Genomic DNA, 13,867 nt, shown 5'->3' with positions numbered 1-13,867 from the left:
TATGTGTGCCATGCCCTGGGTTTATAGCTTAGTATGTCTAGTGGATTAGGTCTTTTTTGGAGACTGGGCAGAAGAATAGTTAACAGTAAGGACTTGCTTTTAGTCACCACTATCAATAATTTACATGAATAGAGCCCAGCCATATTGAAGATTGAAGTCCCGTCTCTGGTGTTTCTAACTCTTGACATACTAACGTAGGTCTTGTGATAATTTTTTAAATAAAGATTGTGAATTACTTCATAATTATACTAGATTAATTTACTGTTTCATTGTTCTGCTTAATTTTGACTGAATTAAAATTACGTAACTAAAGCGTATTTATGAAAAGATGGGTTAAAAGGCAGTAAAACTGTAAGATGCTCAGCAGTTTCTGCACACTCGTGTCTTACATTTAATGCTAAAAGACTTCTCATCTACAATTTGCTAAGAAGTAAAATAGCCAGTCGCTAGTCTGAGTCTGAGCTGTTGTCATAGCAACAATCTCTAATGGATAGGTTGATCATATTTAGCTTTTGCAGCCAAAGAGCACTGTTTAAACATCAGTTTGACAGATTTGCAGCATTTTTCTTTACATATAAATTGTGGTGGTGGTAGGCTTTGGTCCTAATTTAAAATGTTTTATTGTACGTGTGTGCTGTTAGATTTAACTGATCTACTTTCATCTAACAGGACTTTCGGGAACTTTGAACTCTCAATATGTGTGATTCAAGATTTAAGACCACTTTTGAAAGAGCTAAAAATAAGTCTCAGGCCTTGGCTACACTGGCGCTGTACAGCGCTGCAACTTGCTGCGCTCAGGGGTGTGAAAACGCCCTCCCCCCAGAGTGCAGCGCTGTAAAGCGCCAGTGGAATCAGCGCCTGCAGCGCTGCAAGCTATTCCCCTCGGAGAGGTGGAGCTCTCGCAGCGCTGGCGGCGCGACTACACTCGCGCTTCACAGCGCTGCCGTGGCAGCGCTGTGAATTCTCAAGTGTAGCCAAGGCCTCAGTGCATTAGATGGTAAACTGCTTGGCTGATTTTTACACCAAGAGTGTTGTGACAGCAATTATGGCAGCCTGGGCAAATACTGTTAAAGGTGGACTCTTCGGGGTTTGTTGCAGATCATATAGACTGTATAGATTAGTAGATTATTGCCTTTAAAAAGTGAGCCTTGAGTTTTGTATTTGATCAGTTAACATCTGGAAAATTTATCATTGGATTCCAGCATAAAAAAGTGCTGTCTCCATAGTCATTGACTGTAGTGGTGCTCCTATTATCTTGAAGTAGTCTTTGTAGCTTTGAGCTGTTACAGAATAGTTAATATCTGAATTTGAACACCATTCTCTTGGTTTCTAGGTTAACTTACTCATTTGTTGCTAGAATTGTTGTCCACATCACTCTGATATGAAGGAATGATTTAAACTTGAATCATTTTGGCTACCAGTGTGCAACCAAGGGTAGAACATGAAACTTAAAATATTTACTGCTAAACAGTTTGTGGTGTTTTCTTGGCCTTGTTATCCCTAAATTCTTTTTATTTGTTTGCATCAAACTAGGAATAATAGAAGTCTCTCAAGGGATTTATTGACACATCTGAGCTGGGCACCTAAGGGAAGAAAAAAATAGGGAATATCAATTTAAAGAAGAGTTCTGATCAGATCAAGACTTAAAAATCTACCTTCCAATATTTGAACACTTCTTTGCCAGGGTTGTTAGTTAAAATGTACCATAGCAACAGGAGAGCAAACTACCATGTTAGGTTTGTGTGTTCTTCACTTCAAATGACCCAGATCAGTTGTCATTAAATATCTTGCTGGACTGGATGGTGCAGGGAAATGGAGTCTTTTTAATCTTCCAAAAACTTGCTTCAAATCCAGCCCAGATTAGTTAGTGACCAAAAGACTTCTGTAGCTGGTTGACCTATATGAAGTCAGTTGGTGATGTACCATCTCCAAATGCAAGATGTCAAAAACATCTTGCAATTGACACCATTGTTGGTATACGCAATAGAGAAGCTAGCAACTGTGAACAGGTGTGGATATTAGCTATTCCTAGACGTGATTTGCTCCAGATTAAGGTTTTGAAATGTGTTGGGGCAGTGGAGTAGTTTGTACTGTCACTGCCTGTAGTTTCTGTGGAGACCGAACTTGAGTTATCCCTGCTGTCATTCTGGCATACTTCAGACACTCAATTAACTGCTCGTTTGGAGTTTATTTCTGCTTCTAGATAGCTTCTTTATAAATGCAACATAAATGGGTTAAAGAGTTAATAGAATGCTAACCTGTGTAAATAGGTTTTTTCCTGTTCATAATTACTGTCCATTTCTGTATTTCAGGCAAAGTCGTGCATTTGTCACATGTGTGGTGCCCACCTGAACAGACTCCACTCTTGCCTCTATTGTGTCTTCTTTGGCTGTTTTACAAAGAAACATATTCACGAGCACGCGAAGACAAAACGACACAACTTGGGTGAGCCATCCTTCTGGAATCCCTCACTAATCCTTGTAACCCAATGTTTGGTGGTCTGTGTTTTTGTTTTTTTTTTTTTGTTTTCCCCCCCCCCCCCCCCCCCCCCCCCCGGGCTTCAGTCTGTGGCATATACCACTAATTAGCTCCTTAAACGGGAAGGTGGTCCATCTAATGTTTATATTGACTAGACCTTTTGCACTACTCTAAACTCAGTGTACTAGTGTAGTTTAAACTCTCATTGTTTGTTTTCACTGCCACATAGATGCATTCCTTATTATAATTTAATTTTTCATGCTTGTAACTTCTTATTTCAATTGATGTTTCTGACTAAAAGGATGAAGAAAAAATTGAAGGGAAAAAAAACCCTGCAGTAACTGTTCTTGTTTTTAAGTTTAAAAAGCAATGTTTGTTTTTTATTGGTATTTCAATTTTTATCTTAAATTTTTTACTAGGTAATATAAATGTGTGATCTTCTAATATTTTGAAAACAAAATGTCAAATTGATATTTATCATTACTTCCACAGTGAAAATTAGTGTGGTTATGTTCAGAAAAATTAGTCGTAGATTAAAAACAAAACCGGTTTCTGCACTTCTGTCCTTGCATGATTTAGTCATGTAGTTAAATTAACAGCAAGAAAATTGTTCAGCTGCTGCAGAAGTGTAAAGCTGATAGTAGAAGAGCTTTCTCTCATTCTACTTCAGCAGCATCAGCAAAATGCCCATGAAGCTCAGATTCTGCAGCCTTCGCTCTTGAGTAATCTAGAAGACTAAAAATCCACTCTTATTTTTAGATAATAAGTTGTCTTTGTAATCATGGTAGTTAAGAATGTTATTTTTGATTTTGTAAATTGAGTGAGTGAATGTGACATTGGAACATCAAGATCAAACTTTTTAGGGTTAGTTTTCTAACTATAACCACTCTCAATAATAATCTTTTGTGGGCTCTTTCCCAAATGAAAAAGCATAATTTTAGTCAAAAAGTATTGGATTCCACATGCCAGACAACACTTACATCCATTTGAGCAAAACTTTATGAAAAAGTGAGGCAGTGGAAAATCAGTTTTTTTTAGAAGCTTTAACCTGAAGTCTCAGTGAATTTGGCATATTTAAGATCGGTTTGCAACCCTGCATTTTCCCCTTTTATGAACATGGGCAGAAAGAAAGAAAATTATAGGGATGAAGGAAGTGCAGGTAGCCCATGGGGGTCCATGCACTGCCCTAAAAAATGTTTGCTGCCCTCTTTCAAGACCTAGTGATCTTCTCCACCACTAAGATTCCTGTTATATTGGACTGTGAAGTTACTGCCGGTTTCCCTGTACCATCGTTGCAGTTATTCTGTTGGAGGTGTGCATTACAATGACATACTATTCTCCTGAAGCAGGATTACCCAAAAAGAGGTCCTTTGCCTTGTATTTACCTGACTAATCCAACCTGACTAATTGACGCTGAGTGTTGAACCTCAGTATCTAGATTTCAGCAGACTAGTACAATGAATGACCAGCTGCTTTTGGGCAAAGGTAAGAAAAATACAGAATTTTTTTTTAATATATAAAAAATCTGGGACTTTCCTGTTGTGCACCAGCAAAACTGATGCAATCCTCACTGATTCTGACATTTTCTGTTTGCAAAGTGAACTTTTTTTTATTTTTATTTTTTTAAAGAGGAAAAGAGAACATTGAATTCTCCTGGATCCTTAGTGGCATTTCTATATTTATCAGAAGAGCACAGCTTTTTGTTTAAAATAGAAGATAATTCTACTTATAAATTTATTTTTCATAACTGTCCTTATCCTTTAGGATTTAAGTACTTTTCTTCAAGAAAAGAGGCAGATTTAGGGAGCAGAGATTAGCTGTGGACGCATGCAAAATGTGCTAACACCCTTGCATAAAAACGTGTATAATATATGTAATGATCTCACGAGACACTAGTTTTGAGTCAGCTGACATAAGGAAATAAAGCTAAGCTAGAATTGCACTATGCCCCACAGATGGGGAGAACTTCTTCATTGTAAATAATGGGTTTAAAAAAATATTTTGAATGTTATGTATTTGCTATTAAATACTTTTTATTGGACCAACTTCTGTTGGCAAGAGAGACAAGTTTTAGAGCTTACACAGAGCTCTTCTTAAGGTGACCTGAAGAGGAGCTCTGTGTAAGCGTGAAAGCTTGTCTCTCTCACCAACAGAAGTTGGTCCAATAAAAGGTATTACGTCACCCACCTCGTCTCTCTTATATCCTGGGACCAACACAAGTATAACAACACAGCATGCAACATGTATTTGTTACATTAGTTTTTTCCACCTTCTGCCTTACTGCCTTCAGCATTGTCAAATACTCACCCTGTGAGGATTTTGCAAACAATGTGTCATTTTCTCTTATAATGGCTTATTATGCAAATGCCCTACCTGTATGTTTAATAAAACTATTGGTCTGATTGATGTAAATGTTGTTGAAAGGAGTAACTGGAGGTGGTTTCAAATGTAAAAATGTAAAGCCGACGTGGTTGAATTATCCATTGTAAACGTTTGTTATGCATGGATCTGACACTGGATCCATGTCTAGCATTTTTGATTTAGGGTTTTCTGTGCTCATATGCGTGACATACCTATTTCAAGATTTTAAATTAACAGCTTAATTTTACTGGTGGTAGAATTACAGGAGTGTAAAATAATTGAAATTGAGAATATTTCCTATAACACAATCCCATGAACAACTCTTAAAAATAATTTTACAAATGGTATCCCAAGATAACTAATATCATGTCCTTAAAATGCTGCATGGCAAATTACTATATAGGGTTAATAATTGAGGGAGAAGGAAATTAAAATGTCCAGGCAATAGAGGAAAGCAAAAAAAAACTTCTAAGATTCTAAATCAGATAATAAGGCAGAGGGACAGACACTTGATGGCTGTTCCAGATGGTATGAGCTATGCAGGATAAAGGCTTGAGCATCAGTACTGGTGAGATGATGTGACGGAACAGAGAAGAATTGAGGAAACTCTTCCTAAAGGATTAGAGTGGGACTCCTGGGGTGGACTGGAGCAACTCCATGGAGTTATTAATTAAAAAAAAAGAAATCTACATGCAGATCTAGAAGACACAGACAGACAAAAATTAATTGACCATCTAGAGTTTTGAAGTCAGTCTTTTAAAAAATAAAACAGCAGCTTACTTTTCTTAAAGTCAATACTGATAGAATCAAGCTAGAAAGAGCTATTTGATTAGGACCATCTTGTAAGGGTCTGTATGTAATGCGATAAACAAAACATCCTGGAATCTGCAAGAGTTATCAAAAAATTTAAAAGGAAAGCATAAATCAGGATCATATATCAGAATCACATCCCCAAGTTCAATAGGAATGAGCTACATTTACAAGAGTAAGGCAGATCCTTCATTCCGCAAACATCAGATTGATTCATTCGCCTCTACCTAACCACTTTTAAACTATTTTATAAAGGACAAAATGTTTTTCTCTTTCCCTCCAGCAAACGATGAAGTATTGAACACTCCAACAACAGAACAATCTACATGAGTTCTAAAAACCAAACTGTGACTTACAAAAACAAAACATTTCGTTTTAAAAATAATTTTTCTTCCTCTGCATCCTTATCTCCCTTCTTACTATAAAATGCCAAGCATATGCTTTGAGAGAGTGAGTGTGGGAGGAGAGAGAGAAAGTGTGTGCATGTGTGTGGTGGTGCACACAGTCCTTTAGAGCTTGAGAGAAAGTTTAAGTATGGGTTGACAGAGACTTTAAGTCCCCCAAACCCTAAAAGAAGCAAGAATAGTAATTCAAAAACTCGGCCAAACTTCTGGCAGGGACTCTTTGTTTTGGTCGCACAGCAACTTCCACAATAGGATCCTGGTCCATGAGTGGGACTCCTGGGTGCTATGGTAATACTAATAATAATTAATAAACTGCATACTTTGTATTGAATCATAGAAGATTAGGTTGGAAGGGACCTCAGGAGGTCATCTAGTCCCACCCCCTGCTCAAAGCAGGAATAACACCAACTAAATCATCCCAGCCAGGGCTTTGTCAAGCTGGGCCTTAAAAACCTCTAAGGATAGAGATTCCACCACCTCCCTAGGTAACACATTCCAGTGCTTCACCACCCTCCTAGTGAAATAGTTTTTCCTAATATCCAGCCTAGACCTCCCCCACTGCAACTTGAGACCATTGCTCCTTGTTCTGTCATCTGCCACCACTGAGAACAGCCGAGCTCCATTCTCTTTGGAACCCCCCTTCAGGTAGTTGAAGGCTGCTATCAAATCCCCCCTCACTCTTCTCTTCTGCAGACTAAATAAGCCCAGTTCCCTCAGCCTCTCCTCATAAGTCAGGCGCTCCAGCCCCCTAATCATTTTTTTTGCCCTCCGTTGGACTCTTTCCAATTTTTCCACATCCTTCTTGTAGTGTGGGGCCCAAAACTGGACACAGTACTCCAGATGAGGCCTCACCAATGTCGAATAGAGGGGAATGATCACGTCCCTCGATCTGCTGGCAATGCCCCTACTTATACAGCCCAAAATGCCGTTAGCCTTCTTGGCAACAAGGGCACACTGTTGACTCATATCCAGCTTCTCATCCACTGTAACCCCTAGGTCCTTTTCTGCAGAACTGCCGCTTAGCCAGTCAATCCCCAGCCTGTAGCAGTGCATGGGATTCTTCCATCCTAAGTGCAGGACTCTGCATTTGTCCTTGTTGAACCTCATCAGGTTTCTTTTGGCCCAATCCTCTAATTTGTCTAGGTCCCTCTGTATCCTATCCCTATTCTCCAGCGTATCTACCACTCCTCCCAGTTTAGTGTCATGTGCCCCAGCCCCCTAATCACTTTTGTTGCCCTCCACTGGATTCTCTCCAGTTTGTCCATATCCTTTCTGTAGTGGGGGGCCCAAAACTGGAGGCAATACTCCAGATGTGGCCTCTCCAGTGCCAAATAGAGGGGAATAATCACTTCCCTCAATCTGTTGGCAGTGCTCCTACTAATGCAGCCCAATATGCCATTAGCCTTCTTGGCAACAAGGGCACACTGTTGACTCATATCCAGCTTCTTGTCCACTGTAATCCCCAGGTCCATTTCGGCAGAACTGCCGCTTAGCCAGTCAATCACCAGCCTGTAGCAGTGCATGGGATTCTTCCATCCTAAGTGTAGGACTCTGCATTTGTCCTTGTTGAACCTCATCAGATTTCTTTTGGCCCAATCCTCCAATTTGTCTAGGTCACTCTGGGCCTTATCCCTACCCTCCAGCATATATATCTCTCCCCACATCTTAGTGTCATCCACAAACTTGCTGAGGGTACAATCCATCCCCTCATCCAGATCATTAATGAAGATGTTGAACAAAACTGGCCCCAGGACCGACCCATGCGGCACTCCGCTTGATACCGGCTGCCAACTAGACATCGAGCTGTTGATCACTACCCGTTGAGTCTGACGATCTAGCCACCTTATGGTCCATTCTAGCCACCTTATAGTCCATTCATCCAATCCATACTTTTTTAACTTGCTGGCAAGAATACTGTGGGAGACCATATCAAAAACTTTGCTAAAGTCAAGATATATCACATCCACTGCTTTCCCCATATCCACAGAGCCAGTTATCTCATCATAGAAGGCAATCAAGTTGGTCAGGCATGACTTGCCCTTGGTGAATCCATGTTGACTGTTCCTGATCACCTTCCTCTCCTCCAAGTGCTTCAAAATGGATTCCTTGATTTTTTTTTTTTTTTTTCCCCCCCCCCCCAGGGACTGAGGTGAGACTGACCGGTCTTTAGTTCCCCGGATTCTCCCTCTTTCCTTTTTTAAAGTTTGGCACTATATTTGCTTTTTTCCAATCGTCCAGGACCTCCCCCAATCACCACGATTTTTCAAAGATCATGGCCAATGGCTCTGCAATCACATCAGCCAACTCCCTCAGCACCCTTGGATGCATTAGATCCGGACCCATGGACTTGTGCCTGTCCAGCTTTTCTAAATAGTCCTTAACCTGCTCTTTCACCACTGAGGGCTGCTCACCTCCTCCCCATACTGTGCTGCCCTGTGCAGCAATCTGGGAGCTGACCTTGTCTGTGAAGACCGGGGCAAAAAAGCTTTGAGTACTTCAGCTTTTTCCACATCATCTGTCACTAGGTTGCATCCCCCATTCAGTAAGGGTCCCACGGTTTCCCTGACCACCTTCTTGTTGCTAACATACCTGTAGAACCCTTCTTGTTACTCTTTAAATCCCTTGCTGGCTGCAACTCCAATTGACCCATTTTGCTAATTCACATGGACATAAATTATAGCTACAATTTTTGCTATAGGAAAATTTAGGAGAATAGGAAACTTACTCCAATATTATCACGGAACAAGTGTGTCTTATAAAAGCTAGAAAGACAAAATTGAGTTTGATACAGAATTTGAACAGTGGCAGCACATACTCTATGCAGTACCATGGACTTCTTGGTTGAGAAATGATGTCACGTCTTCCCCCATTTACTTTGATAAGAGGAACAAGACAAGAATGTTCATATTTATCTTTACTGTTTTGACGTAATGTTAGAACCACTTATTACCTAAGTAAGATTTCACATACTTGGGTAAATACCTAGACTTATCTGGGTATTAACATTCCAATTTACTTTAAAGAAGCAAAAGATAAGTAGTGAAATGCTGATTTAACAGATAAAAGCAGATTTCATGAGATGGGCCAATCTTGTGTCTTTTGTGAGAAGAAATTTATGAAAAATAGACATGTTTACCCAGAGTCTTTAATAAACAAATGTTTCCTAATAGATTTGAATACATATTTTTATTAAATAGAATTTAAGGATTTTATATAGCAAATTTTATTCTTAGAGATCAAGGGGGCTTTGTTTTTCCCACATTAAATGTTATGTTTAATAAGCGCACTTAAAGTATTAAACTAAACTGAAAATAAGATACTACAGTTGTAATTTCATTCAACTTGAGTAGTGTTTTGCATATCAAACCTATTTAGGAGTCTTGTTATGTTGTAAAACAACCAATATCTTGAAAGGATTAGGAAACCTCTACAAATCTGGAAAAGTATTTTAAAGGGGGAAAATAAAGCAAAATAAATAGCCTTTACTGTGGCTGTCTACCACTAGTCCATAACCCTAATTTTCCTATAGGAATGAATAGTTCAGTATATTAAAAAGGCACAAAAAACTATTTCATTATTAAGCTTTCCTTACAGAAAATAGCTTTATTTATTTTGAAAATAAAGAAAGCAATAATATCAAGGTGTCATACCCCTTTTTATTTGTAGGCAGAATACTTTTAATGAAATATCATTATATAATCAAAAATTGATCCATGTTATTAAAAAAGCAGGAGAATGTATATTTCAGCATGATGTAAAGTATTAAAAATAATATAAAAATAGTTCATGTACCGTACCAAAAGTGTGAAAAAAGCTAGAACATTTCCAGTTGCACAGGACTCTTCAAAGATATATAAAAACCTTCACACACTAACAAGTAATGCCCCTGGAAAATCGTACATAAATTATATGTATCACCATATTTTATGACATGATTTTAATATCAAATATTTATGCTTTTATTTAAAAAGAACATTATGTCCAATTGTGTATACATTCACTATTTTCAGAACCAAAGCTGGCTCAAATTTGGTTTTGTAATGGAAGTTATTTTTCATGTAGATATTTTTTGAGATGATGGGCCTCTTGGTAAAATGGGATAGGCAGATTAATAAAACATGGAAGCATGTAACAGTTTTTCTTGACCTTGTAAAAACTATTCTCTAAACCACTGAACCCACAGCAACTATCTCTACTTATATTATGTGGAAACGATTACCTGCCCATGGAACAAATTGCATTTTGCTTCCTAGAAGACAAGGCAACTTTTGAAGACAAATAGTTCTGTGTACTGATTACTTCAGAAATCAGCATATTGATTTACTATTTCTTACTGAAGAAAGTTGGTTTAAAATACTGGATCATTCATATCTGTCTCATTTCTTCTTTTAAGTAGCTGTTGTAGAGAAGATTAACTTAGGCTCTAGAAGTCCCAAGTATATTTTAAACAGGGGTGATGGAACTAGGGATACTGGGGGGTGCGGTAGTACCCTCCGGCTTGAAGTGGTTTCCATCATATACAGGGTTTACAGTTTTGTTCAATGGCTTTCAACACCCCCACTGTAAAAATTGTTCCAACACCACTGATTGTAAATATTATTTTTTGTAACGGCAATCAAATTTATAAACAAAATTTTAAAATGAGGGCAATATGGAAATGTGTATCTGATTAATTTGATGCTGCTAGTCTTTTGTTGATTGAAGTGGTTGTAATTCTGTGTGAAGATGTGCAGGAAGTTCAGTGTTCACTGAAACATTGGGAGCTGGGTTATAGGAAAACGCTAGAGAAGGGAGTTGCAATAGAATGAGGGGAGGAAAGACACAACTACAGTAAGGGTGTGTTTTAAGGCATTTGGGGTAGCATTTTAGGCCAGGATGCTACAATGATGGTAGTCCTATTTACTGCCATGAGAGAGAGGAAAAGCGGTTCAGAGTCAGGGGTGATGCCAGATTTAGAGGGTAAAAGAGGAGGTAGAGGGGGATAGAATTGTGCTTGACTCTCTTGTTGGCCAAGAGAAGCATATCAGTCTGTCAGGGTGTACAAGGTTTAATCTGAGAGAATTTTAAGGTCTGTGATGAGCCCAGGATTAGATAACTACCCTCAGGGCAGCAGTACAGATTGCTGTAATAATCTATATTGTATACGTCTTTTGTGTACGAAAAACTCAGAACTACAATGCTAAATGAAGGATATCAATAACTTACTTGCCTGAATTTTTTAAGCTTTTATTTATAGGTACATGTAAATAATATCTTTTATATTGAAAATGTCCTAATGTTCAAGAAGAGTAATATTATTAAACTCTTTAAAAGGCACTGTGTGTCTAACAAGTTGCTGCTGATTTATCTGATTATTCTGGAAATCGAAACCTTTCAGGTCTGTGATGCAGAATGCTGAAAGTGTTGGTATCCAGAATAACTAAATACATCTTCTGTTAGTGTTGTAAGACACACGATCTAGAAATGGGCTGGGGTAGAAGTTGCTTTTAGGGCACTCTCTGCCCAAAGGACATAGACTGTCTACAAAAGGGGGAGAGCTGAGTTTAACACATAACAGAATTTACAGAATTAAGTGGGGTTAATCAGTGGTATATTATTCCCATTAAGGATTCTGTTGCTGTTGTATACAATGGCACAATCATACACAAACATCTTACGCATAAAGACATTTGAACACGTTAAAAATTCAGAGGGCACGACAGGCTTGTTGGCTTCTAAATTCTGAAGACTGCTTTTTTTAAAATGCCATTTTCAGTGTTTAGTGTTGCAATTACAGATGAAATCCAATGTAAAAATATTCTTATAGCTGCACTTTTGGCTGTTGCTACTGCTACTGTTTCCATGGGAAAAGGTGTCTGGTTGGCAAAAAAGGGCTAAATGCTTAAAAACTTGAGAATGAACAGGAATTATTTTAAAGCACTTAGGCCATGTCTGCGCCACAGGCATTATAGAGGCATAGCCGTGGCGCCATAGCTGTGCCAGGATAACCTCATCTGCAGCGACAGAAGGAGTTTGTCTCTGTAAGAACACCACGTCCCCAATCCACGGTAGCTGGGTTGATGGAAGCATTCTTCTGCTGACCTAGCTCGGTCTGCCTCGGAGGTTAGGTTGGCATAGCTATGTTGTTCAGTGTTGTGGATTTTTCACACCCCTGAGTTGCCCTAGCTATGTCAACCTACGTTTTAAGTGTAGACCAGGCCTTAGTGACATTTTCTGAGCCAGCATTGGTCTCCATGGAGACTAGCAGGAATTGCAGACTTAATCACAGTTCTAAATGTGTAGATTTCAGCTGCAACAACCATCTGAGCACTGAAAAATGATGATTTTTGTAAATAGCACTACAGTCTTTGGGATCCCACAGGATCTTAGCACTCTTACAATGCATTCCTTACTATATCTGTTGTCTGTTTCCCCAGGCATTATGAAGTCCTGACCAGTGGCTACAGCGATACCTGTACTCTGACCTTTGCCTGCCAATCTAATGCCTCATTTGACAATATTGTACTTACTTTAATACATTCTATGTCCGTTGTTTATACACAGATAAACAAGAGAGAAGACTATGCATAGCAAAAGAAATTCTGCCTTTTATCGTTTTCTGCATTGCATTATATTTAGCATAGAGAAAACTAATAGCATAAAAACGTAATAGGTTGATATTTTCACTAGTTGATGCATTACATGTGCAATACACAATTTTTGTGCAAATGAAAGACCTTTAAAAGCTGTATAAGGAGCACCCACTGCTTACCTCCTTATGAAGTGGAAGTTTCTCAGGACAATTTTTTTAACTATCCTTTTTTCTGTGGAAGGCAAGATACCAGTTTCAGCACTGTTTTATGATGAAATAGGCATCTTCCAATGAAAACTTTATTTTTTTAAATAATGCATAGTCATGAGGATGTGTGGCTTGGGTAGCGCCCCAGAAATGGTGCATGGAAAATCGAGGAGTTGTCAGATAGTTAAAAGGGGCAGAACTCTATCCTTGCTCTTTGAGGAATTTGGGAAATCAATCCAACAAGGTTAATAGAGTAGATATCTAATTATTGAAATTCAGCTGTTCAAGAAAAATGATTTCTTCTACTGTGGACATGGTTATTTCAGGAAGATTTTGGAATGAAATGAAGAATGAAAAGGGGGTTTTATGGTAGCAGTCTAATACTTTTAGAATTCTTGGCTTTAACATTGTTTTACCCCATTTCACAAAAGATTTTTCTCTTCATTGCCCTTTCTAAAGGCATATGCATAATAACTTTCACCTGGGTCTGAGGACTGACGAAAGAGGATTTCCAGCAATGTTTCTAACAAAGGGGGAGGACGAGAGAATTTTCATTGAAATTAATTTAGAGATTAATGTTAACACTCTATTTTGATCAATACTGAAAATACCAAATATCAAACTAAATGCTAGTACCTCTCTTAAGCAATAATTGGAATTTTCTGTTGCTTTTGCATTCTGATTAACCCTCTGTGGGGATAGAGGTTTTGAATTCTAGAACCATAAATTTGAAGGAAACATATTTTAAAGTGTGTGGAAAAGCTTATAAAAGATCAAAAGAAGAGCAGGGAGGGTAATGAGTAATATAGTGGGTTAACTCTTTACCTTCTGATCATGGCTATAATCATATGTGAAAATAAATCTAGTTTCAACGTACTGTTTTGTGGCTATTTCTATATATCAGAGTACCACAATGTAATTTTTGGTGCAAGTGGTAGTCTACACAAAGGCTCAGGACTTGGAGACTAGCTGAAGAGCGAAGTCTGATGTCAGGACTGTGGTGCATTAGCAAAGAGGTTGAAGAAGGAACACTTGA

The 13,867-nt window shown here is 38.4% G+C and overlaps 1 protein-coding gene across 2 annotated transcripts in view; it reads left to right on the top strand.

Moving 5' to 3' along the window:
• Positions 1–2,315: 2,315 nt before the first annotated feature.
• USP22 (ubiquitin specific peptidase 22) overlaps positions 2,316–13,867 on the top strand; it is a 105,320-nt gene continuing 93,768 nt past the window's right edge. For both annotated transcript variants that reach the window (XM_024205294.2, XM_024205293.2), the window contains exon 1: positions 2,316–2,445. In XM_024205294.2, the coding sequence (XP_024061062.1) occupies positions 2,334–2,445 (112 nt within the window). In that variant the 5' untranslated portion in view covers positions 2,316–2,333. The remainder of the gene's footprint in view (positions 2,446–13,867) is intronic.

The sequence above is a fragment of the Terrapene carolina genome, unplaced genomic scaffold (assembly GCF_002925995.2).
Source record: "Terrapene carolina triunguis isolate 2854851 unplaced genomic scaffold, T_m_triunguis-2.0 Scaffold93, whole genome shotgun sequence".
NCBI classification, from domain to species: Eukaryota; Metazoa; Chordata; order Testudines; family Emydidae; genus Terrapene; species Terrapene triunguis.
The sequence above is the reverse complement of the archived record's forward strand: the minus strand, read 5'-3'. Positions and strand labels throughout refer to the sequence as shown.